The sequence below is a fragment of the Amphiura filiformis genome, chromosome 8 (assembly GCF_039555335.1).
Source record: "Amphiura filiformis chromosome 8, Afil_fr2py, whole genome shotgun sequence".
NCBI classification, from domain to species: Eukaryota; Metazoa; Echinodermata; class Ophiuroidea; order Amphilepidida; family Amphiuridae; genus Amphiura; species Amphiura filiformis.
The window spans coordinates 58,556,093-58,582,992 of record NC_092635.1 but is presented as its reverse complement, the minus strand read 5'-3'; the positions used below and the strand labels follow the sequence as shown (position 1 = coordinate 58,582,992).

The 26,900-nt window shown below is 36.6% G+C and overlaps 1 protein-coding gene across 2 annotated transcripts; it reads right to left on the bottom strand.

Moving 5' to 3' along the window:
- Window positions 1–2,952: 2,952 nt before the first annotated feature.
- On the bottom strand, window positions 2,953–18,908 carry LOC140159293 (aldehyde dehydrogenase 1A1-like). Of its 2 annotated transcripts, XM_072182708.1 has the most exons (15): window positions 18,804–18,908; window positions 18,369–18,407; window positions 17,401–17,505; window positions 16,860–17,000; window positions 15,097–15,223; window positions 14,584–14,774; window positions 11,917–12,030; window positions 11,319–11,421; window positions 9,448–9,632; window positions 9,017–9,184; window positions 7,788–7,945; window positions 5,324–5,398; window positions 5,095–5,134; window positions 4,102–4,291; window positions 2,953–3,249 (listed from the first exon to the last, which is right to left on the bottom strand). In XM_072182708.1, exons 1-14 carry the CDS (start codon window positions 18,807–18,809, stop codon window positions 4,259–4,261), a joined length of 1,485 nt encoding a protein of 494 aa, XP_072038809.1. In that variant the 5' UTR covers window positions 18,810–18,908; the 3' UTR covers window positions 2,953–3,249; window positions 4,102–4,258. The 2 variants fall into 2 exon arrangements, with proteins under 2 accessions (XP_072038809.1, XP_072038810.1); XM_072182709.1 differs by lacking the exon at window positions 18,369–18,407 and having other exon boundaries at window positions 18,804–18,906.
- Window positions 18,909–26,900: the final 7,992 nt, after the last annotated feature.

The following is a 26,900-nucleotide window of genomic DNA, read 5'->3' as shown; positions in this document are numbered from 1 at the left end:
TTAAAAACTTGCCCCGATTCCATCAATAAAATATTTATTATGAGCAATGCCTCATTTCAAATATATAGTTTTAGTTTTGGTTTTGGTTTTGGTCACGTGGTTTCCTATTGTCCTGCCTAACCACTTGAATCATAAGATATCGAACTCATTGTTTCTACCTTTTGTTTAAAACCGAACATTTGTGTCAGTCAGTTTCGGTTTTGGTTTCAGTTTCTTATAAGTGGTGTGGATCGTAAAATTATTTGATTTGAAGTTACCTACTCTAAGTATACAAAAGAAATGTTTAAATTTCGCAGTGCAATATTCACGAGGAGAGAAATCGAGCATGGTAATCTACATTGAAAGACGTGGTTTACAAAACCGAATAAGTCTAGGCTAATTCACCTGTGAAAAAATATAGACCATCGAAATATTTGCATTCGACATTACAAAAGGGGTCACTATTGTAATTGTATAGGTGCTATAAACAAAATCGATTCATGTCCTTAATCCCATGTACCAGAATCGATGGAAGGCCATTATATGACCTCTAATAACCTAATGACTTTTACTGAAGCAATTAGAGGGGAAAAGAGATTGCGTGGGGTGTGTGTGTGTGGTGGTGGTGGTGGTGGTGGGGGAGGGGGGTGGTTGGAGGGCAAGGGGGATATGGGCCGGGAGAGAGAGAAACAGATGAGAGAGAGCATTGCAATTGAAAGAGAAGGGGGAGGAGAGCTCGAGATGAAGATATCGAATGTAGGGGAGGAGGAGGGGAAAGGGGTAATTTAGGGAAGAGGTGGTTATATAGGGAGGGAGCCCCCTCTTAAAGAGGTATGGGTTGTGCTTCCGGGGATAATAAACTAATTCATAATCAAATCATCTCCATGCATCGTTTATGTTTCATACAAACAAACAAATCCCCCACCCCGCCCCATCCTTCAATATACGCGCATGTATATGATTTCTAGGCCTAGAACTCGTGAGTGTAATATGCCACCTACCTTCGACAGAGAGCATCAACTGTCGTCCGCGGGATAGATTTCCGATATCAATCATGATAATAATTATGTTAGCACAATAGGCTTTTGTATACTTCTGGTTATATACCCTATACTGTGTCCTTCCAGCATAATAGTGTTATGATTGCAAACCAGGTCAGCTCTACTTTTTAATCCCTTGATTTTTGGTTTCTGAACAATAGAGAAACCAAAACTATATATTTGAAATGAGGGAATGAGGACGCTTGACCAATTCAAACACCATGAGTGTCTATCAAACCTTGAAACCTGACAGATATAGTGGACAGCACCCACCCAGCTCTATACTAGAGGCCTTGCATGTGACGTATCATCCCGTAAATATGGCGGACTACTCAAATGCATTCAACAAAAGCATGATTGCAATCTACCGTGACAGTTCACTCACACACATAACCCTGCACTACCATGACTACGATCAAATAGGTTGATGACATTTGATTGAATGGACTGCACTCCGCCATAACTACGGTGAAGGACACCGGCTCAAATCCTTTGATAGGAGCCAATCGATAATTTCATGCAGAGCCTCTATTGATGTATGAGGCACAACTTTCAGGGTCACATTTATAAAGACTTAACGGTGGGATTTATTGATTGATATCAGCCTGTATTCGTGGTGCGTCACGCACGTGAAGCTACTTCAAATTTTACAGCTGATTGACTTTTAACCGTAAGTCTATTCATCAATATCTACGGTACATATGCATACGGGAGCCGCAACAACGCTAATCAAATGTTGTCATCAACCTATTTGATCGCAGTGCATTGTTATGTGTGTGAGACGAACTGTCGCGGTTGATTGCAATCAAACAAACGATGTCTTATGTATTACTTTGTTCCGTGATGAAAATCGTGATGTTTTATTTAATCACTCTCGAAAAAATGTATTTCTTTTGTAGGCCTATTACTTTGTTTTGTGATGAAAATCGTGATGTTTTATTTCATCACGCTTTAAAACAAACGATTTCTCATGTATTACCTTGTTTCGTGATGACAATTTTGATGTTTTATTTCATCACTCACGAAAAATTGATTTCTTATGTATTACTTTGTTTCGGGATGAAAATCGTGATGTTTTATTTCATCATCACGCTCTAAAACAAACGATTTCTTATGCATTATATTTGTTTTGTGATGAAAATCGTGATGTTTTATTTCATCACGCTCTAAACAATAATTATAGTTACATGCATTTCAAGAAAAAATCTTATTAAAACGGTAGGCCCTATGTTGTTTAGAAAAAATGTAGAAAGTGATGATGATGATGATGTCGATGATGATGATGATGATGATGATGATGATGATGATGATGTCTCCAAAAGTGTCCCGGTTTGTTTTTCTTGCCCTAAATCGTGCGTATCTATTAATAAGGCACTTCAATAATCAATAATCAGTCCGTGACGGCCTCCACTAACTAGCTACTAACTTGGGTTTATGGGCGCTGATATTTCATGTTCACTGTCACTTATTTATCAGAAAAGTGCGACCCTTTGTCAATCACCTACAGTACCCAATTTCGGCATACTATTATAAGAAACTCATCATGATGATTGCCAGAGAATAGTTAAGATGTAGCTTGTACCGTTTTTTGTGGCATCCTTCAGAAGTGAGCGGTCCGATACCAATATTTTCGGTCAAATCTCCATTCAATTAACACGGGGAGTTGGCTAGCTATGCCTTGCCCTCACTCATATTTTACAAAAGTGCGACTATTTCTGAACATCTAACCTAGCTGTAATTTTAGGTCATGTTAGAGAAATATATTTGCTAGAAGTTTGGAGAAGAGCTAACATATTGGCTGGTTATTTTTCACACAGTGATGTTAACTAGGCAAGTGCCCATTCTTGCAACGTACATCATTTGTAGGGGTCACGCGTCAATGGTGAGAGCACTGTGTATTGTGTATAGGAAAACGGACAGTAACTGCAGTATGCTTCACATGTTGTTACAAAGTTGGACCGGACTTAATAGGGAATGATACGTTCAAAAAATATAAAAGGGTTATAATTAATTACTAATAAGGTATGCTAATACCAAAGAGTTCCTTCTCCTTACGATTAATCACCATAGTTAAATCCGGTCTGAAGTTAGAACTGGTCTAATTTGTTTTGGGCATACGGACCTAAGTCATTGTAAGTTCTTTAAGTTTCTGCGTTATGGGGGGGGGGGGGCGGGAGACTTGTTTGTATGTGTTTGTATGTGGCTTTGTAAAGGTACTTTGAAAATTGTACTTGTTCAGTTCAGTTCAGGTTATTTCATCCATTCAAAATACATGTTAACATAATACAGAATAATATTTTATTGTATGAAACAGTGTGGAACATTTTAAATTATATGACAAAAGTATGAGAAACAGAGGATGAGGATGCCACCAAACGCACAGCGTGATGACGTGGCACCCTATACATAATGTTTCAATTTTACAATAAGCAAAAAAAAATTTAATACATTAGGAAAAAAAACCGAACAAAGACAAACAAGCCTTGTAAGTAGAGAAAATACAAGATTTACCAATGCAAAATTCAAAGTATACAATGCATATTAAATAAGAAATAATTTTATAACCAGTAGGCATATCTAGAATATTAAGTCATTTTAGGCAATTTCCAAAATATTACATGAAAAAGATGTATTGTAAATGTAACAAGTATTGGATATAGGCCTACAACCTTGAAAACAAAACATGTATGCATGAGCAAATCAGAGGCCTAAATCCAATATTTACATGTGAAATTGTAAAAAGGCTAGTACCTACAAAGTAAATGATAAATATAGCAAATGATAATGATATTCAATATTGGAGTTACATACAAAAAAAATTGTTGGAAAATAATTTATTGGGGACAAACTCCAACCAAGATCTACCCGCAAGGCAGAGGGAACAATATAACACAAACACACGAAAACAAGTCCAATCTGAGATATATTTTAATATAATAATAATAATAGAAATATAAAAAATATTTGATCCATTAGCCAGAAATGTAGCTACTGATGAGATGCTTTTTAAAATTAGTTTTGAAGGATGACACAGAGGGGCTGGATTTGATTGACTGGGGAAGTGAATTCCATAGTAGAGCACCTTGTTTATTAGTGTGTTACGGAAGCGTCTGTAGTGTGTTCCATTAGGTAATGCAATACATATATTAAGAATAATAAGCAACAACGAGACTTTCTGAAAAGCCTCATATCACCTGATCACCATTTTTATTCACTGTGTCAGGATGGCTCTTGAATAACTACGAATTCTTTTCTGGAATTTTGATGATTACCTGCAAAATAATAATAATAATAATAATAATAATAATAATAATAATAATAATAATAATAATAATAATAATAATAATAATAATAATAATAATAATAATGATAATAATAATAATAATAATAATAATAGTATTAACAATCTTAAACAAAAAGCCCCAATTAATCATCAATTAGTACTGAAAAATAGCAATTGTTGGACATACAGGGAGCGGTAAAGGACCATTACTAATACATTTGTTTTATTAATTCGTTCAACACAAATTGACTCTCTTTCTCCATATAGGTCTGCAAATGCAGACCTATATGGAGATCTTCCCAAAATAAGCCACAAGATCAGGGAAGGAAGAACCCGGTTTGCTGGCCACTGTTCCAGAAGTGAGCCCGCATTAAAAATGGTTCATTGGATACCCAAGCATGGTGGCGGAAATCTGGAAGACCTGCTCTGACCTACATTGACATTCTGGAAGATGACACTGGACTGGAGGCAGCAGACTTCAAGACAGCAATGGAGGACAGGAAGCCATCACAGTTCGAGGACACCACTCGAATTAAGCAATCTTACAGAAATCTTATGCACCCTTGCAACCGAAGGGCAATATCTAATGTTTTTTCTACAAGCACGCGCCCCTACACGTAAACACGAGTATGTATACAAGAAACAGAAAATATGAAGTTGAGAAAGTAAACTATTATGCTTAAACGAAGGAAAAAAATGATAGCTTAAATTTAAAAAAAAAATAAAAAAATAAAAACATGCGTTTTCCGTTTACCTACTTACTGAAAATTATTTCGAATTGTTAAATCTTACCGTCTTAACTTCGGTATATTCTTGAATAATTTCTTCTCCACTGTATATGGGATATCAAAATGAGGAGAAATAGGTAAAGCAATATTATTAGTTATTAATGAAGAGAAAAAATCAAATCGTGACATTTTGCAGTTCGTATCGGCGCGAATAATTGTTTCAAGTAAGAATTCACTCTCATTTTTTGGCAGTGGTTTAATTTGCGGTCTTATATAAGGAACTTTAGATTTACCATTCTCTTCCGATTCCTGACATCTTGTAGCCACCTTGAGGCGCTTGTGCCATAGGCATGCCGTGAATGTTCACCCTTAAATATCAACATAAACAATAATATTTAGTCCAGAAATTGAAAATCAAAGAAGGAAATACGAAAATAAACACAATAGAGAACTCATCGCCTTTCGCCGTTAAGTAGTGAGGTAACAGGATTAATTACCATAGCAATTGGGTTTAAATATTTTCGTACGTATTGCACTGTAAATAAGCACTAAGTAGGATGCACTCATCACCCGTGAGCTCAATGTTGAGTAATTTTTGCTCATTTGTTGAGTTGTGACATATATGAGCTCAAACTCAATGTTGTGTAATTTTTTACTCAACTGTTGAGTTGAGACCTTTTTACTCAATGTTGCGTAAAATATTGTTTGCAGTGTGCAATTATAGATTGACTACGATATCGCTCTTTTCAAAGACACTACTCTTACAAGTGCGGGACAGGAGCATGATTTAAAAATTCTAGAAATACGATACAGGTCTTTATCAATGTACGGGCGTCGTCTAGTGCAGGGCAATACATCAAAAATAGTGTAAACCCATTGCTAGGTTAATTAATCATGTCATATCACTTCTACGGCTAATAGACATGCTAGTATTGAGTGTATGCGTATAAACCTTTAAATAGGTTTATTGTTTTCCAGACATATAGAATCACTGCATATGCAAACGAGGAGACATTTCCCCGGGCATTTTACTGTTCGATTTTCAAATCCCTCTTTGCAATACAATGTTATTCTTCAGGACCTCGTAGTTGCTTGGCGGTACCATAATTATGCATTAGCCTACCCACCTTTTTTTCGAAGTTAATCGGTAAAAATTTGATAACGACATCGACATTTATAAATCTACACATCATGGGTTATTAAAGGGGTATTTCGTGATCCACAGCCTTATCCCCCAATTTACGCAAGAAAGTTATATTTATATGATCAAAAATCTAGGACTGCATAATATTTGCGTGCATAAATGTTTTTGTAGATTTGGTCGTTTGACAGAAATATCACGATCACATATATCGCGATTGTATTTTAGGCTATGAAAAATACAGCACATTGGACTATAAAGTGGCACTGTAATATGCATTAACCAGTATGCTTCGAGTATATTTATAAATACGTATTTATAAATACGCACGTGACCGCACGACATACCAGGACCAGCAAGCATGACCAAATCCTCATGCATTGACCACTATACAGAAAAGGACAGGAAGACTGAAGATAAATATCATTAAATGCAAGTATTAATTGAATACATAGCAATATTATTACACATCGGTGGACTCCGAATTTGTAATATGTTATCAAAAACAATATTTGAAAGTATTTGACGACGGAAAAAATATATTCAATGACGGAAACATTTACAATATTATCACAAAGTTGAACAAAATAGACAATTTTACTGCACAGTAGTCTCTAGTTGTTCCGCCTTTGCATTCAAATGTATAGGAAGACCACCCGCTATGTAGAAGGTCACTTCGAGACTTACTGTCTACAAGCTATACGAGTGGATATTCAACAGTGAAGGTTATCCCGATCGTAGACAAGATACCATCACAGCATCACCATCTGCTGAAGACGCTAGTCGAACTAGTGAAAACGTTCCAGGTGAGCGAAAAATAGTGTAGTGTTGAAGTTAAACTCTTTAATCAAGCTGTTATGGCAGCGCGGAGGTGGTCATGTGTGTATTTATAAAAACGTCTTTATAAATATAGTCGACGCATTCAGTTAACTCGTAATTCCAATGTTCGAAATAATTGAGATTTTGAAAATAAGCGTTTTTCCTGGATATCTACTGAAGCATGAATTACATTACATTACATTACATTACATTACATTACATTACATTACATTACAAGCATTTATATAGCGCATCTACATCAAGAACGATGCGCTTGGAAACACAGGAAACAACAAGAACAATGGAATAAAAAGACAATTAATGCATAAATAACTGAGTTTTGAGACTTCTTAAAAGTGGACATGGAATCAGATTTTCTGACAGACTTTGGGAGAACATTCCATGTTTTGGGAGCAGTATGGTGTCTGGTATTTGGTACACTTAGCCGAGTATCAGATGCTGAACGGAGAATAAATCGTGCTGGATGGTACTAATGCAGGTAAGATAACAAATAGCCTGGAGCGGCTCCGTGTATACACTTAAAGATGTAAACCATAAAAAGGAGGCTAAAATCACGAAATACGCCTTGAAGTTACCATGGTTACGGTAAAGCATGATTATTGCATCGCACAATTATATTATTATTAGGCATCAAAAATAAATGCTAATTGACATTACTGATTTGCCACGAAGAACAACAATATAATACAAGGAGATACATTGGTGTCTCTACTTTGTTGTTGTACATTTATATTTTTGGTTACTTTAGTAGTATGATCATAAAATAAAAACTTTACCACACAGTTCCGGCTTTCATACTGTTGGCTATCGTTAAGGCTTTGTCAAGATCCTTGGTGAATACTGCTGATGCCAATCCATAATGAGTCTTATTTGCTCGCTCAATAACTTCTTCAATTGTTTTAAAGCGCATTATTTGCTGAACAGGGCCAAATATCTATCAAAACGAAGAGTGCAATTAGATAAAAAAAACATACCAATTATAATACTACGAGTATAATGTTAGGTGATCTTGATTTAATAGTAATTAGTCTCAAAGCCCACGCGCGCATTAGTAAAACGCCCGCTTTTTGTGCGTTATTCCGGCTGGATTTAGTCAAATAATCCATCGCATAGCAAACGAAGATGTTCTTCATCTTAAACATAGTGAGTCTACGAGCGTGTTCACTGACATGACTGACTTATTTTGTCAAAATGCTTTGCGTCCCACAGTCTGATAAAAAAAACCGCATTTAGCATTTTTTTAACTTGAGAAGGTCTTTGAGCCAACTATTAAATTAAGAAAATATAATGATATGTATTGATTTTGATTAAAATTTTTCATCTTTCATCAGCGAGTGAGTGACTGTATCAGGTCGAGACTTTCAGGAGTCTACGAGGTCAAAGGTCAAGAAAATCTCGACCTGATACAGTCACTCACTCGCTGATGAAAGATGAAGTACCATATGAAAATTCCGAGGTAGGAATTATTTCCTTGTGTTTGGATCAAAAGTTTAAATCAAAATCATGATTTATACCAACACAGATGAACTTTCATGAACATAATGATATGTATATTAGGTTTTGCAGAACATGTTTTTCAAGGGATTTGAAAGTTGCTTTTTTTTATTTCGGAACAAAAAATCAGTAATACAGCTTTCAACGGACCTTCAAGAAAACATTATTTCATTTAACAAAAACAAAGTAATCCTTATGGATCGAAGTGTCAAAGTACTTATCTAAAAAAAACCTAGAACCCTTTCGTATAAATGTTTATATCAAAATGAAACGCAGCATTCAAATACATGTAGCTAATTTCTCTACCAAAGAGATAATTACAATTTCATGTTACTACTGTTTTGTCTTAATCAATACATGGCCTTCGGATTTACCCACATGCAGGCTATGTTAGCGCATCTATCTATGCTACTAAAAAAACGGAGGTGCAAACATTTTCCTGATAAACAAATGGGTGAACAGGCCTTTAACATGATTTCAAATACTATGAACATGATAACATGTTATGTACCTCTTCTTTTGCAATCTGCATATCATCGGTTACATCTGAAAACACCGTAGACTCAATGAAATATCCTTTGTTGTTAGCAACACGTGCTCCTCCACAATTCAATATAGCGCCCTCTTTTTTACCACTTTCTATTAGACGAATTATCTTATCAACCTGAGCCTGGTTGATCTGAAAAAGAAAATCCAGTTAGCAACCTTGTTAGATATACAAAGGAGCGTCTATAAATCATGCTAATAGCTTCAGTTTCGGAATGAGGATCTTCTATTAAGCAACACAGTAATGATAACAAGTCTAAATTCAGGAATCGTACCTTTTGTCATTTAAGATAATATAATAATTGTAGCATTTGAGAAATCTATTCTATTTCAGTAAAGTATTGCAATATTTTTTAGTAAGATAAAGAAAAACTTTTAAAAATTAAAAAAATATACCTGTGGACCTCTTTCCACACCTTCTTGTTCCGGACTGCCGACTTTGCCTTGCTTTGCCCGTCTAACAGCCTTTTTTACGAACTCCTCATAGATTTCGTCTTGTACAAATAGGCGAGATCCAGCTACACACAGTTGACCCGAATGGGAGAAAACTGATCGATGCCCTACTTCTACAGCGTAATCAACTGAATAATAATAATAATAATAATAATAATAATAATAATAATAATAATAATAATAATAATAAAAAATAATAATAATAATAATAATAATAATAATAATAATAATAATAGTGGAAGTAAAGACTTACATGATACAATAGTATAATGTTAAGGTGGTACTACACCTGCATTTTCTTAAGAAATGTTTATTTTTAATACCGTTGTTAACGACATCACTGAAAAGTACGTGGCAATTATTGCTTAAGGGGGTACTACCTGGCCAATTTTGTTCCTTTTTTGCATTTTTCTCAAACATTATAGTGCATTGGTGACAAGTAAGATATGTATATTATAGGGGCAAGGGCTACAACTACTGAACTGACAATTTTATTTCGGCACAGAAAACAGTTGTGGAGTTACAGTCAAAAATGAGAAAAAAAACAATATTTGATCAATAAATCAATAACTACTTGATTCACTGAAATTCCAGTGTAGTAACTGGATTCCTTGCCCATATAATAATTATAAATTTTGTTACCCGCCAGTGTTTTATTAGTTTTTGAGAAAAATGCAAAAATAGTCACAAATTTATCAAGGGGTGTAGTACCACCTTAAGGGTTACAAAAATAGTATTACTAATTCAATCTCGTTAAACCAGGCGGCGGATGACATGATCGAGCCGGCAACTTGTGAAACTGCCCGGCCGTATGGCATTTTCCAATATACTCGGATAGTTTTGTGGGGTTCATTATCGAACCCCAACGGTTTTAGCTTGTATTTATATTATTTATCAACATAGGCTTATTTGTTTGTGATATTTCAAGCGTTTTAAAATTTCAAAATAATCCCATTCAATTACACGGTTGACGATGAAAATTTACTGAATTTAGAGAATGCAATGCGGCCACCACCTGCGTTAAACCAACCTTTCTCCCTTAGTATTAAAATGATCATATTAACTATTCTACAACTGGTCTTAAAATCATATTAATTCAGTGCAGTGATAGCGCCACTTGTTGTTATTAAGTTATCAAGTATATAAAACGTTTTGCAGCTATATTTGAGAGCATAGAATATAAAAAACATGTAACTTGATAAGCAATATTCCTCAATAAGGTATGGGGAAGGTTGGGGAGGTATCGGTCGTAAAAATCAAAAGCGCTCAAAAATAAAATTGTTCAAGGTTACAACGAACCAATTTTGCTCCAATATTGCTCCAAATACAATAGCGATCAAGCTTAAACTAAATTAGTCCCCGATAGAGGGCAGGACCTGTAGAATGAGGAAAATTAAGGGGTAAATATGAAAAAAAATTAAGGTTACACCTTGTTTTTTGCCCAGCGGGGCCATTATATATACATATATCGGAAATCCAATATTTGCAAGTCCTCAATATGGAAGTTGCCGGCTAGAGCCCTACCAGGCGCGCGGCCTAGATGTTTCTTGTTGATACTGGCCCCATTCCGTCAGGGCTTAAAAATGTGTAACATTAAACAACAACCTTACTTATCAAATTACATGTTTTTATTTCTCATGGTGTTAAATATAGCTTCAAAACGTTTTATATACGGGATCAACTTAAAAACCAACAGATGGGGCTATCACTGCAGTGAAATGATTGATATGATCATTTTAAGACTAGAATGATTCAAATGATCATTATTTTTAGTGAGGTGACTTGGTGACGATAAAATCATATGCGATACATACTGTCAGCATCTGCAAAAACTATGGTTGGACTTTTACCACCCAGTTCCAAGCAGACGCGTTTGAGATTTGTCCTCCCTGCAGCCTGCTGGACTAGCTTACCAACCTACACGCAAGTGAAAGTAGAAAGTATAATAATAATATTGAAAGTAGATATTAAAAATGACTTTAATACGGTATTAGTTTAGTTTAGAGCAAGATATCGAGCTTCATTGACGATTCATGCATACTCTAACAAAGTGGTGTACAAAATAAAATACATTTTAATGTATATCAGTTCAACTTGTTCAAGTAGACAATTGAATGTGTATAATTAAACATGTTTAATTCAATATCTAACGAATTGTTAAAACCATTTAAGATTTAAAATGTATAATAGTTTTGACATATCCATTAGAATGGGTTGTAATCCGTGATTTTGTTCAGTTTGAGCCGATTAATTAAAAGTGGTATTTGTACAGATACCATTATAATGGGCCATGGTTTAAAATGGAGTCATATTATGTAACGCCATTTGAAATTCACACCCCCTGTGTGGATGATTTATAAGGTTATGACTTCCATAGGGGGTGTATGGATTTCAACTGGAATAGCCCAATACCTCAATAGAACCAGTGAAAGACACCAAATCCACATCCATGTGTTCTGCGATGGCGGCACCTGCTGTCTTACCGTATCCTGAAACAATGTTGACCACTCCTGGCGGAAAGCCAGCCTAAAACAAAGAAAAAATTCCTAAAACAGATAGTCGGATATTAATGATAACGATGACTCGACGACGATGATGATGAAAATAATAATGATGATTGTTCCTCCCAAGATACCGTATGAGCATTGATCAAACACCGTACAGAAGTGTGCGATATATTGGAGAAATATTCTTTGTTGATACTTTACAATCTTGCTTGACCCTGGGAAAAGTTTTGAATAGCCTTGAGTGGAATTCGTTATAGGTTAAAGACCACTAATATGCCTGGGCGATCCATTGAAATACGATGAGGAACTATTTGTTTTCATGGCATTCGAAAAGACTGCATTAAAATCGCTGAAATTGATCAAGTTATATAGCCAAAAAAGTACCTTTTAGAGTTTGATGCTTCAAAATGGTACATTTTCTCTCATTATATGACATTTTTGATGTAATAGTACCAAAATTCATACGCACGGCTTCGGTTTTTAGTAAATAGTCGCCCTATCATATTGTAACTTTCAGCTTCGAGGGCGCACTGTCATTTTAAGGTGTTTACGGTTCAGTGCGTTAAAACAAGAAAAGTCTCAGGTCAACCTATGTTGAATTTTTGATCATTTGGCATCTAAATCATATAGTTTCACATGATATTGGTGGCATTGAACTGTGAGAGTTCTGAATATGAGAAAATTCCACCCGAAATTAGGCACTTTCCCATTGAAACACGTGTAATACATAATTAGTGGTATTTAACCTATACCTGTGCTGGGTAATATAAAATACATAGTGGTGGTGTTTATCAGGGCTGTGCTTTATCATCACTTTTATTTTTGATTCTAGTAAGAGTAATGGCATCATTATTACGAGCTGATAGCGTAACGGGTAAATAAACTAATAACATAATTCCATTTACAAGATAGAGGATTCCTGAGATGTAATTCAGTTTTAAATTCTTAGGTTTAAAGATTATTTTGTCACTTCGGATACGTAGACAACACATGTTTTTCGACCCCAACTGACCCGTTGTTGATTGTGCCTAGGAAAGAGCAAAGTTGGTGGCCTTATGGAATTATAAATATTTTGATTTTACAAACAGTGATGCCATAATAAGAAATAAATAAATCTCTGAGTAGACTTTATTAGACGTATAATATAGAGATCATAGACAGTAAAGGCGCATTTTATGTTTGTTGAATTCATTTTTTGTGAAACAAATCATATGTATAATCCTTTCACCTGTCTTGATAATATTTGCGTAAAGCAGTATGCAGACTTTTTAGACGTACAATATTGTATGTAACATATCTACGTTATTTAATCTATTGCCATTCTATTTCCAGTAATGTTTTAGTTCTAACGAATGTTTGATGACGTAAAATCGATAATATATTTCTACCAGATATTATACGTAACATATTATCGATTTTACGTCAAGTAGAAGTAGAATGGCAATAGATTAAATATTGTACGTCTAATACTCGGAGTCTGCATACTGCTTTATGGTTTCTGCTTTGAAAATTATTGAACCATGTATTTTTCGTTTGTTTGATTGTTTGCCATATTAAAAAAAGTAGGGGTGCATTAAGATGTGATATTTAGGCCTATAGCCAATTATTTCTCTTATATAAACACAACCCCATGATGCCCCTGTCACTGTGTCACACATCGCTTGATCGGCCATACGTACAAAAACTGATGGTGTTTTGGTAAATTCGTTGTTGTTCGTCAATGTTCATTTTATGTTCTTTTTTTATGTCCTGCTATCATCCGCCAAATGCGTTTCGTATTAGGTGATGTTCGTTAAGTCCGTCGGCAAGTGTTGTGCATGCACAAAAGGGCACAAAACTTGAAACGGAGTGTGCCGAATACACAAGTTGGGTAGTTCTCCGATGTGTTCCTTATTCCTTTTCTATTTTTTTCTTTGAACAATTAGTAAATGCAAATATATGGTAATTGATCTGATGAATGTTTTATAATAGAAACAATGTTGTGTCCTAATGCCATGTCTCAGTTGTGTTAAAACTATCCCTACGATACATCTACATCTACATAAATACTCAACAAAGTTGCATGAAAGCAATATCTAGTTGAGGTGATCAATGGCGCCAGTTGAATACAACATGGCTATACAAAAGTGAAGAAAAAATACATTAAATTACATATTATTAATACAACTCTTGAAGCAGTCAACTGATTTGGCAATATACACGGAAGGAGGTAGGGCGTTCCATTCTATGATTGTCCGGGGGAAGAAACAGATTTGTAGGTGTTTATGTGAGGTGTCATAACTCTAAACCTTTGGGGATGGTATTAACGAGTTTTAACTGTCTGTGCTTGAACATATTCAGGAATGGGTATTGCAATTTCACCATTTTGAATTGTATACATTGTTGTTAATCTATGTTGTCTTCTTCGCTGCTCAAGGGAAGGCCACTCCCCTTTTCGGTAAATATCCATATCCCGAGCTTTTACCCGTTACGTCACTGCGCAAGTTCGACTACGATGACATATTAACACCCCTTAAAATTCCCCCAAACCACAGCAAAACACAGGAAATTCATTTTTTGTTATTTAACTAACCTCAACTATTAGTGATCCGATATAAAGTGTTGCCAGTGGCGTTTCTTCTGATGGCTTGATTACAACAGTGTTGCCACAGGCTAACGCAGCACCCAACTTGATGCACGTCAAAAACATTGGAAAATTCCATGGTAGAATAGCTCCTACCACACCAACAGGCTCACGACGGGTGTAGCAAAAATAATCACCATCTATGGAAGTAAATAATAAGAACATACATGTATATTGTTATGAAAGCCGAATCCGGATTCGTCTCTTTGATAAATTCATGTTACGCATGAATTATTTGAAGGATCAGCGTTCTAGTTGTAGATGGCAGCATATAATTCAGTGGCGGCGCTCGGGGAAGGGGGGGGGGATGGAGGAGGCAAGGGGGGCATTTGCCCCACCCCAAAATATTTTTCTTCCCCCCAGTCCCACCCACTTTTGAGGCAAAACCCCAAAAATTACGTAAATAAACTTTTTGCGGCAGTTTTGATATTAAGGATTACATCTCCGGGTTCTAATATTTACCTATTGGTATAGTCTTTCCGTGGATTTTGTCCGCCCAGCCAGCTTGATAGCGCAAATTACTCAATCCAACAGAAAGGTCAAAACCTGATATGCCTTGAACCATTCCAGCTTCGATCGCTTCGATAGCCTGAAGTAAATGCACGGAACAAGAACAAATCCTGAATTGCATAGTTTTACGTTACATGTCTTATTATAATTAGCAGTTAATATTATCTCCAATTGATGATACTGTGTTATCGCTCTCCACGCGGCTGTGTGTCGACTGCAGACGACAAGTTTCACATTTTTTGCTAATTCAAAAATTTCAGAATATATTGTACATTTTTATGATCATATTTGGAATCGGCATGAAATGCATTAAAATGAGTACAAACAAGCCTAGTATTGCTTCAGTGATTTTTAAGAAAGCTCTTGATATTTTGAGAAAATATCTCAATACTTGGACTTTTTATGTTGAATCCTATGGCTAGCACGCAGATCATTATTAACGTAGCGTTTATATCGACTTTGAACTTGTTGAACTGAATCAGTTAAACTCCTTAAGGGGGTACTACACCACTGCTCAATTTTGTGCCTATTTTTACATTTTTCTCAAAAATTATAGCGCATTGGTGACAAGTAAGATATGTATACTATAGGGACAAGGACTACAACTACTGCACTGAAAATTCAGCAACTCAAGGCAAGTAGTTATTGATTTATTGATCAAATATTGGTTTCCCCTCATTTTTGACTGTAACTCCACAACTGGTGTCTGTGTTGAAATAAAATTTCCAGTGCAGAAGTTGTAGTCCGTGCCCTATAATATACATATCTTACTTGTCACCAATGCGCTATAATTTTTGAGAAATATGCACAAAATTTGCAGGGGGGGGGGGAGTACCCCCTTAATCGTTTTAGTTAATAACACGATTTCCTGTTCGGTAGAATTCCCCAAATCGCATGGATGGACGTCCTTTTTATATTTCTGGATACAATCAAGTTTGTTAACTAAAACTATTCACCCAGAACGCTAGTCACTGGCTTAATATGGTTCAATGCAGAGGTACCGCGTGAACGTACTAGTGAAGTGTGATACGGTATATTCAAAAATTTGTTTTACCCTATTGTTATGGTAGTTAATCCGATTATTACATTATTAGTGATCCCACTCGCAGGCTATGTTAACACATCTATGAAAATGACAAAGGTACCAAAATCTGAATTTTGATGATATTTACGATCGTCCGGATGAGCAAATCACTGAATGGGCCTTTAAGCAGTCTGAAATCTGAATGACGGTCAAATCATTTGGTCAAATCAAAACAGAAATTCTGACAAAGCTCATAATCTGTACAATGTGCCTTACACAGGTGTGAAAATCTTTCTTTAGCAACGTAATAGTTTGAAAAGCTAAAAAGTTAATACCGAAAAATAAAAGCTGACGGGCGAAGTTCAGGCCTGTAAAAATCAAAATTCTTACACTAAAATACACAATTTTTGTTTAAAAGATATATCAAAGCACTGGTTTAATATGACATAACTGAAAAAAAAAATGCAATTACTATTTTTTATTTGACCGAGAAAATTAATTTTAAAGTAAAAGGGTGTAGGCCTTATTGTGTTGTTAAAACACTTCCAGCACGACTATGCATAACAATAGAGGGTGGTCAGTAGCGTTCTGAGTGTATTTATTTACACGGTTTACGTAAAAATGATTAAGGCGTAAATGCATAATGTTTGCAACAAATTGCTCTACATTATATTAAATAAATGAAACATACCCTGATATGAGACCCATCGCGCTCAATAAGGTCCGCCAATTTGTTGATGAGGAGACCTCTTTTCGATGCATCCATTCGTCGCCATGGAGATCCGAGCTTTACAGCATTTTTGGCAGCTTCTACAGCTACATCAATGTCAGCCTTCAATTAAGAAACAAAAACAAAAACAAACCCATCATCGTACAGTACAGCTACATCAATGTCAGCGTTCAATTAAGAAACTAAAAGCATAAGCAAATCCACGATCGATCCATTATAATTATGAACATAATGCTGCTTTTCAAGTCATAATTACCCTTCAGGTTTATACCTACTCTTTGATAATCAATGGTCAGTGCGATGCAGAGTTACAACGTACGTCTAGTGCAGGTCAAAACATTCAAACATTGTTTTTACCTATCACTATGACAATTAATCCTTTTACATCACTACCTCTACGGCGAATTGATATACTGCATAAAGAACTAGGTTCATATAGATGAGCAATATTTGATATTCTAGAATCTCTTGGTTTGAACGTTAATATCTTGTAAGCCCTTACCTTGGAGCCCTCCTGAACATCGCAAATTCTCTCTGCTGTTGATGGATTCAGAACAGGAAAAATCTTCCCGCTTAAACTGTTAACAAATTCATTGTTGATAAACAGCTGTAAGGAAAAAGAAAATCCCCAAATTTCTACAGTGATCGAATAGTTGACATTAATAAAAGACATATTATTGATATCAAAGACGGGCATTCGGTCAAAATTTGTTCATTATGCAGCTCTTAAATACTGTTAGTTGCTAGTGGCAATATTGGCCACCATCTGTAATTTGAAGCATGGTAACACAATGGAATCATTTTAAACAAGGTTTTAATGTTCAAAATGTTTATCTATATAGACGTTTACTACCATTTGGTTACCTAACAATTTGATTTTTTAAATATTAGCGTTTATGGCAGCCATATTTGGTCACCATCTTAGATTTGAAGCATGTACTCAAGTTTTCAAAGGTCCTTCAATGAATGTACAAATGTATTGGGGTTAAAGAATTATGCCCTGATAGATGAGCATGTCGTGGATCCTAGTGTCAGTTGCAAATTTGAGTGTGTAAACCAAACATCCAAAATTGAAATATAAATAAACGTAATATAGGTCATGTTGTCTTTGGAGCTTTGTAATACTTATCTGTCCGGGGGTGGGCAAATCTCAGGATGGCCTACCAAAATCTTTGTCCCCCCTTTGCACATGTCAATTTTTTGGGAACCCAATTTTTAAATCTTCAGTGGTCTAGATATATATAAATACGAGTTTAGCGAGCAGGACATTGTGCATATCAGAACGTTTCCGTACTGTTTTCCAAAGCCTTTTTAGAGCGTTTTATTTTAAAGGTACCAAATGAATGTGTGCCAAAAATCTCTTGCCTCCCATTTGACTTGCCAAAAATCTCTTATCCCTGCCAAAGAGTATTTTGTTCTTTTTATGCCCACGGAGAACAGATAATTATTGCACAGCCTCATTCACCATACCTGTGTATGTTTAATCTCCGGTGTTGCCATGTTTGCTGCCTTTAAGAAAGATTAAAGATAAATAAAGGAAATAGTGTTTGCCATAAAAAATAAAATATGTTAACCATAATATAAATTATTACACAGCCCGCATAGTATGCCTCATCCTAATAATGATACAGGCTATCAACAACATGCAACAGGTCATTTGTCATTTATTGAATTGAATCTCTGACAGCTATATACATGGTATACCCGTTAGAAATAGAAGCCATTAAACTACAGCATAATAAACTACAAGCTCATGCACAAAACGCGGTGGTTGTCAAAAATAGAGAATTCAGACAATTAATTTTAATTAATCATAAAACTACAGGCGGCCCTAAAGTATCATTAGCCGACGATTCAGCATAACGTCACAATAATAAAAAAAACAAAAAAAAAAACGGTACTTACAGTCATTAATTTTCTCGACAGTAGATAAAAATCTAGTATTGTGAAAGTGTGACGAATTTGGAGGAGCTCACTGTTACCTCTTTATGCGGCATGCAATACGTGCAGTGAATGAATAACCTCCTTCTGAACCTTTTGAAGTTAAATAGTCATCAGGTCAGTATATACCGCAATCCCAGCGTAAGTGTAAACAAGAACAGTTCTCAAAAAGGACAAGCTCCCGTGTAGAAAGTAAGGTAAAGTAATCTATTGTGAATGAAGTAGAGATGAATGTTAGGAATAACTAATTAATTTATTTTAATTACGCAATTGAAATTTAAACACACATAATAAATAGCTTTAGAAGCGTTTTTAACGAATGATAGCACTATATTATTTTATTATGTGGTCATGTAATATATTTGAAAGGTGCAAATGGTAAAAAATCACCTGATAGCTAGTATAAGCACATAAGTTGGAAAGACTTACAGTTTATAAATTTAGCAGAATCTCTGCAAGTTACAAAATTTACATAGTAAAAAATGTTCGTTGTCTTTATGGGTATTGACAGTATTGTATTTCTGTTTTTACTTTAACATGTTTACTGTCACATCCAGGGGAGAAGTAATTCATTGGTAGAGCACCAGCGCAGTCACCTTCGGAGCCTTATTGCATCCTTATACAGATGAGCACTCCATTATAATGCCTCTTTGAAGGTGTCTTGGGAAGTAAGAAGTATTTCTTGAACTGCATATCTCCTTTTCTTGGGTAGGCATCAATCAATTCTCTGAGGTATCTGGACTTAGGACCAGACTCTGGTGGGTTAAACCGGTTTTAAGGGTACCCAACTGTCCCGCTTCCCTCAGAGATATATTTAATTAAACCATCATCAGAGATTGGGCACTCCAACCTACTTTCAGGCTAGGAACAGCTGGTATGAGTGACGTAAACCAGCTTGCTAAGGGGTGGTGCAATAATTATGTGTACCCCCGGGGTGGTGAATTCTCAAAATGGTCTGCCAAGAATCGCTTGCCCCCCCTTTGGCCATGCCAAAAATCTTTGTTCCCCCCTTTCGACGTGCCCAAAAACCTTTGCCCCCCCCCTTTTGGTGTACCCAAAAATCTTTGCCCCCCCTTACACATACAAGATTTTGGGGAACCCGAATTTAAAACCTCAAATTGTCTTATCATATAATGCGAGCGCAGCGAGCAGGAAATTTTGCACATTTGATCGTGTTCCTAACGTTTTCCTACGCCTTTTAGGGCGTAATATAGAAACGGTGCCCAAAATATCTGTGCCAAAATTGCTTGCCCCCCCTTTCGACCTGCCAAAAATCGCTCGACCCCCCTTTCGACCTGCCAAAAAAAATGCTTGCCCCCCCTTTTGGCCTGCCAAAAAATCTTTGCCCCCCCTATAATTCACCACCCCGGGGGTACACATAATTATTGCACCACCCCTAAAGTCATGCCCCTATATTACCCAGCAGACCTGAGCTAGAGTCAGCTGATCAGAGCTTGCACTGCTGGAACTGGGATGTGCAATGTCATTACGGACAATGACTGGTCACAGGAACCTAGTCTTACTATCAGTTGGAGGGGTAGTTCATTGGTAGATCACCAGCGCGGTCATCTTCGGAGTCTAATTTTACCCTTCTTAAGATGAGCACTCCTGGTGTAGTTCTCTCTCGGAAGATGACAAAATTAGAAAAATCACCTTGTTGCAGTCTAACTAACAAACGAACAAAATCAGCTTGTTACACTAGCAAGTGCCACATCGTTGCAACGGTCCACCCGGGTGATGTAAGGCAGCAGGCAGGACTAGTGTATAGCTATGAAACTTGTTGTTGAGGAATATTTATAAGTGTCACGTGGCATATTTAGGTCAGAGTGTCTTGTGCTGGTACGTCTTCTTTATCTTCAATTGGAGACGGTTCCCAGCTTTGAATCGGGTCCATCTGTCGGAATGCTTTGCTTTGACGGCATAACCATATCACATAACTGGTTCTGAGTGCGGTTTTAGAAGCCACATCCATGATGTTACGTCTCTTTCCACTTGGTACTCCGAGAGCAGCGATGCATTTTGTCAGCGATGTGTTGTAAATATCTCCAGTGCGTACACCATCCCCTATTTTCGCAGCCGGCTACAAGATCTTGGTATTTGCTTTTCTTTCTGATTTTCTTCCATTGGGACTGTAAGCTCAATGATGATAACTGTTTTGGTCATTTCAGCATAGATTGTAATATCAGGACGTTTTGCAGTCTCTGTGATTATGGGAGGAAATACTACTTATGTTCCTCATCCATCAGGAATTCCCAGTCATTGGCCTTCTGTAAGATTTTTGTTGGATCTCTTTTTGGAAGAGGCAGTGCTGGATTCCGGTAGGTTACACCATCTGCAGTGCGGAATTTGATAGTAGTCATATATAGTTGGTATCCTCTGGAGGGGTGTACGACTTCTGATTTGCCTCTTCGATGAAGGGCATTATGCCATTTGCTACAGCTTTCAGTGTCTGATCATGTCTCCAGTTGTATCTACCACTCTGCAGAGAATAGTTGCATCCATTTAAGATATGGAATAGAGTGCAGTTATTATGATGACATAAATGGCAGGATCCAAGGTTGGTCTTTCCCCCGAGTCTCAAATTAGCTGGTGATGGAAGTTGGTCGTGGAAGGCATTGACATGGAAAGATAGGAGCTCTGGTGTCCATACATAAAGGAGCTTCTTCCAAGGGTGTATCTACTTGCATGGCAGAGTCCCATTTGAGCCATTGTCCTTGTTTGGCGCAGCCATAGAGGTACACAAGCATGTCATCTTCATCTACGTCTTTTACCAGACTAGTGAGGCATTTCCTGTGTTCTTGGGGTTTCATGTCTCTTAACAGTTTCGGGTTCTTTTTGAAACTAAGGCCTGCTCTGTCTGTTTGACCTCTGCACATCTCATTCAGTATCAGATGTCGCTCTCTTTGTTCAAGTTCTCTGACTCCATTCCACCTTGATTGCTTTTCTTTTCTTTGTAGGCAGTCTTTGTAGAGAGTATATGTTTTTTGATTTTCCATCAAGACCCAATAGCATTAATACAGATAAGAGTCAATGAACTGAGAACTCGGCCATTGTGATGTAAAACAGCAGGGCCAATGAGATGCCTAGTTACATACTAAACAGAGGGTAATTGTTTCTGCTACATATCCTGGCCTCCATGCACTTTCATGACTGTTATTATGGATTGAAACTCACCCGAGATCCATCAATCAGTTATTCTGGTGACAGATAATTCACACCATAATAGATGACCGATGGATCCCAAAGTTTCACGGGGAAAGATTCGCTGGATACACGAACAGAAATAGACGGAAAACATAATATAACTTCACAATAATTCCGCATCATCAAATCAACAAAGTATCACAACAGAGATTACGGATTGAGTACGCTTGCGATCTGTCTCCATCAATAGCTGGTCACCAAATACGATGATTCGTATTTAGCCAGAATTGACGAGAGAGACCGCGGAGCGATATTTAATTAGCCTAATTGAAAAATAGAAAGAAAATAGCGCCATAACACTGTTAAACCAAGCAACAATTTGAAAACATAGTGTACAAGAGACAACATTTTACCTCTTACCAGTATCTTTCTCACAAATATAATTCACGCTTCAAGCAAGTTTTACAAACAGGATATTCTGAGAACTGGTACTGGGTGTTTTGATCAATCTGGGCACATAGTTCCTAACCTGTTCCTGCGGAACAAAGAGGTCATGAGGTCTCCAATAACAAGCTGTACTAAAGCAAATTGTGTGCACGATAGTATTCCAACTTTCAAACTTATCATGGAAAAGTAATATAAAACAGAAATGCAGTGGTCCTACGACCAGGAGGCCCGCCACGAGGACAGTCGTTTTGTCAGGGGCTGTGCAATAATTATCATTTCCGAACGGCCCGCCAAAAATCGCTTGCCCCCCCTCTCGGCCTGCCATAAATCGCTTGCCCCCTCTCGGCCCGCCAAAAAATCTTTGCCCCCACTTACACATGCCAAATTTTTGGGATCCCAATTTTCAAACCTTAAATGGTCTAGACCATATGTTGCGAACGCAGCGAGCAGGAAAATTTGCATATTAAAGCGTTTCCGTACTGTTTTCGTAAGTTTCCGTTTCCGTACTGTTTTCGTTTTCGTTTTGTGCCAAAAATCGCTTGTCCTCCCCCTCTCGGTTGGCCAAAATTGCTTGCCCCCCCCCTTTCGACTCGCCAAAAATTTCTTGCCCCCCCAATTTTACCCTCCCCAGGGCTCATAATTATTGCACATCAGCCCCTTAAATGTTTTGAGGAGACTGTGCGAGTGGCATATGTGATATGTAGGGTACCTGTATTACCTAGGTGGGATGAAAAGCCGACGATCAATTGAAAATTTTGACCTTTCGTATTGAAGATATGAATATTTTTCCGAAAACACCACAAAAAAAATAGGTCTTTTTGGGAAAAAGTCCATATCTTCAATATGAAAGGTCTTTTCCTCTCAGCTACATACACTTTAAGAATATATCATTAGATTTGTAAAGTTTACTTCGTGGACTGTTATATAGCAAAAATGTGAAAAATATCAAATTTTAATAATTTGTCATAAAATTTGTATTATATTGTGAATTTCAAAAAATGAAAATTATTTGATATCAGAAAGACATTCTTCGTATTCAGAATGCAATTCGATATATCTGATGTGCTCTCATGTTCCACAAAAATACTGTCGAAACGCTCAAAACGCTCATTCCAGATCCCTTAAAAGAGTTCCTAAAACTGCCATGGAGTATGAAAATGTCATTAACCTATGTGGCCTTAGGCAACTAAATCTTGCCAAAATTTGACCCGTACTTCCAAATGGTGGGTCAAGTTTGTTTACAAGTACAGGTATACTCTTACCCTGCATAGTTTTAATGTCTTAAATATAAAGTGAACTTTTTGCAGAAATAGATTATTTATTTATATTCAACATAATTATATCTGATAAGTTTAAATGCAATGTTTGAATTAATCAAACTGCATATACTTGTGATGAGTGTTTACTTCAAAATTTCAACTCATCAATAATCAAACCTAAAACATTCTATACGTTTCATATAATAGAGTAATACTCCTTCAACGAATATCAAAAGCATCATCATCGTTTAGCTTGCTAACATAATAACATCTTTTGTAAAGATGACTTTGAAAGCAATATAGGCCGTCAGCCTTTCGCCATCTTGTGGGTACAAATGATCTGCGTGTTCATGCATCGGACACTACGCGCAGGGCGCAGCTTGTCACGCACATGCGGTGATTTTGCTATTCACGCATGGAGATCGAACGACCATCGCAGCGTGTACCCACAAGATGGCGGCATATGACGTCACGCTGGCGGCCTCTATAGCAAACGTAAGCTAGAAGACATTCTAATCAGAAATCTAGCTGATTAAAACTTTAAAATGCCTTCGGAGACTCATAGTAATAATTATATCACTCATACATAAATTCTAGACAGTTCATTGGTTGATTACCATTTATCATTTTTACTATCACCCTCTCCGTGTGATAGTCTTTACCAAAGAGCTTTTAAATAGAAATAGAGTCGCAATAGATTATATAATCTTTTGTTCGTTTGATGCCGATTAGAAGTTGCGACAGGCTATTCATAAAAGTGGTACCATTGTTTCGAATAAAGGGGTTCCGCCATTAAATTGGTCACTGATCCGGCATCATATTAACGCTCTACACAACAGGCGAGTATCAATAAGTGACCACACTACAGTCATGTGTAAGGGCAGTCATGTGTAAAGTGGTACCATTGTACTCAATGTATCCCAAATGTGTGCTTGTGTGGGTCTGAAGACTATAGGGAGGCTTTAGCTGTCGATGCAATCATCTTTACCACCCACCTGACGATAGGTGTTTCATTTAAATAAATTGAATGCTCTTGGTGATAGAATGTATGAAGGCTGCCATTTCCAGTCCATAGGCCCATATCTATATTACACTATAATGGTAATCGCTATACGTATACATGTAAGTATAAGAATAGGCCTATAAAGGTTGTTTTTAAGAAATTTCCATTTAATTTTTATTTTAAGAAGGCGATTGGTATAGAAATAGTGGCGTACCCAAAGACGGGAGGGGGTTGGGGAGGGACAGATTCACCTCTGTGAGAAGTCTTGGGAGGGGGGAGGGAGGAAGAGGGAGGAGGGATATGGAGAATGAGAGAGGGCTGGAGGAAGGGATAATAAAGACAAGTAGATAAATAGAAATATAAGGAAAATGATGGGAATGAGAGAGGGAGGGTGAGAGGGGACAATGAGAGCGAGGGAGTGATAAAATGTAGGCCTAGGAAAGAATAAGTACAGAGAAGGGAAAAGAAAGGAATGATGAATACATTTAATAATAATTATTATGCCTATATAATAACTAAACACATAACAGCACTGGGCAGCCATTCGACGATGTCAATGCCTTTATTCTTTACGTAATTAAAACGCCCAGTCAGATGTATTTCACACCTACCAAACACAACTCACCCAATTTCGCAAACTGGACGTTGAATGTACACTCTCATGAATATTGATTGGCAACATTTTCCAATATGTCAGCGCTCTAATCGGAAACAATAGAACAATAGACCCTGCAGAGCGTTGGTCTTTACCATCATGTGCTCTGCCGTAGTGCGCCTGCGCCAAGCCGTGCGCTGACTCTTGGACTCGCCGATTTAGTTATGGGGTGGACCCCAAAATGTAAAGTATATCACGGCAAAACATGGTGTTAAAAAAAAAAAAAATGTATATCCTACCTTAAATAGTATTTTAGTAATAGAATTTATGCATGAGTGATATAAAACAAATATTAACTGTCTTAAATTCGTGTAATGGTCGAAATATAATCACTCGGTGAAAGATGTATTGTTCCATTCCACTCGCCGTTCCGGCTCGTGGAATGGAACAATCCATCTTTCACCTCGTGATTATATTTCGACCATCACACTCATAGACAGTTAATATTTGTATAATATTGGTGAGCACAAGTGCCAGAATGAGTACTGCTGTCCACTTTTCTTGGGGGGATATGAAGCTTTGCAGCTATGTCCACTTTTCTTGGGGGGATATGAAGCTTTGCAGCTATGGCACGATTTAGGGTGTACTTTCTGTCTAAGGATTTTGAGCCCACTTACATTACCGCCCTCTACAGTCTCTCCACATTTTTATGTTTTCTATTTGTGATTTTGTGATTGGATTTCTTTTGTTTTATATTGTTTTGTGAGACGATCATTTGCAGGAGAGATAAAAAAACACACTATTTTATGTTTTCTATTATTTTGTGATTGGATTTCTTTTGTTTTATATTGTTTTGTGAGGCGATCATTTGCAGGAAAGATAAAAAAACACTATTTTAAGTTTCGTATTATTTTGTGATTGGATTTCTTTTGTTTTATATTGTTTTGTGAGGCGATCACTTGCAGGAGATATAAAAATAAGTTTTCTATTATTTTGTGATTTGATTTCTTCTGTTTTATATTGTTTTGTGAGACGATCATTTGCAGAAGAGATAAAAAAACCACTATGTTATGTTTTCAATTATTTTGTGATTGGATTCTTTTGTTTTATATTGTTTTGTGAGGCGATCATTTGCAGGAGAGATAAAAAACCCACTATTTTATGTTTTCTATTATTTTGTGTTTGGATTTCTTTTGTTTTATATTGGTTTGTGATGCGATCATTTGCAGGAGAGATAAAAAAAACCCACTATGTTATGTTTTGTATTATTTTGTGATTGGATTTCTTTTGTTTTATATTGTTTTGTGAGGCGATCATTTGCAGGAGAGGTAAAAAACCACTATGTTATGTTTTGTATTATTTTTTGATTGGATTTCTTTTGTTTTATATAGTTTTATGATGCGATCATTTGCAGAAGAGATAAAAAACACTATGTTATGTTTTGTATTATTTTGTGAGTGGTCTATGTATTTAGGTTGGGCATTAAAACCTAGCTTTTCCTTATCGAAACTAGACTCATTATATTTCCCTTTGGAGTCTTTGTTATGATTTACACAGGGAAAATATGCCACATAGTGCCAGGTTGGCACTTGCCAACTGATACCAATGTGGCA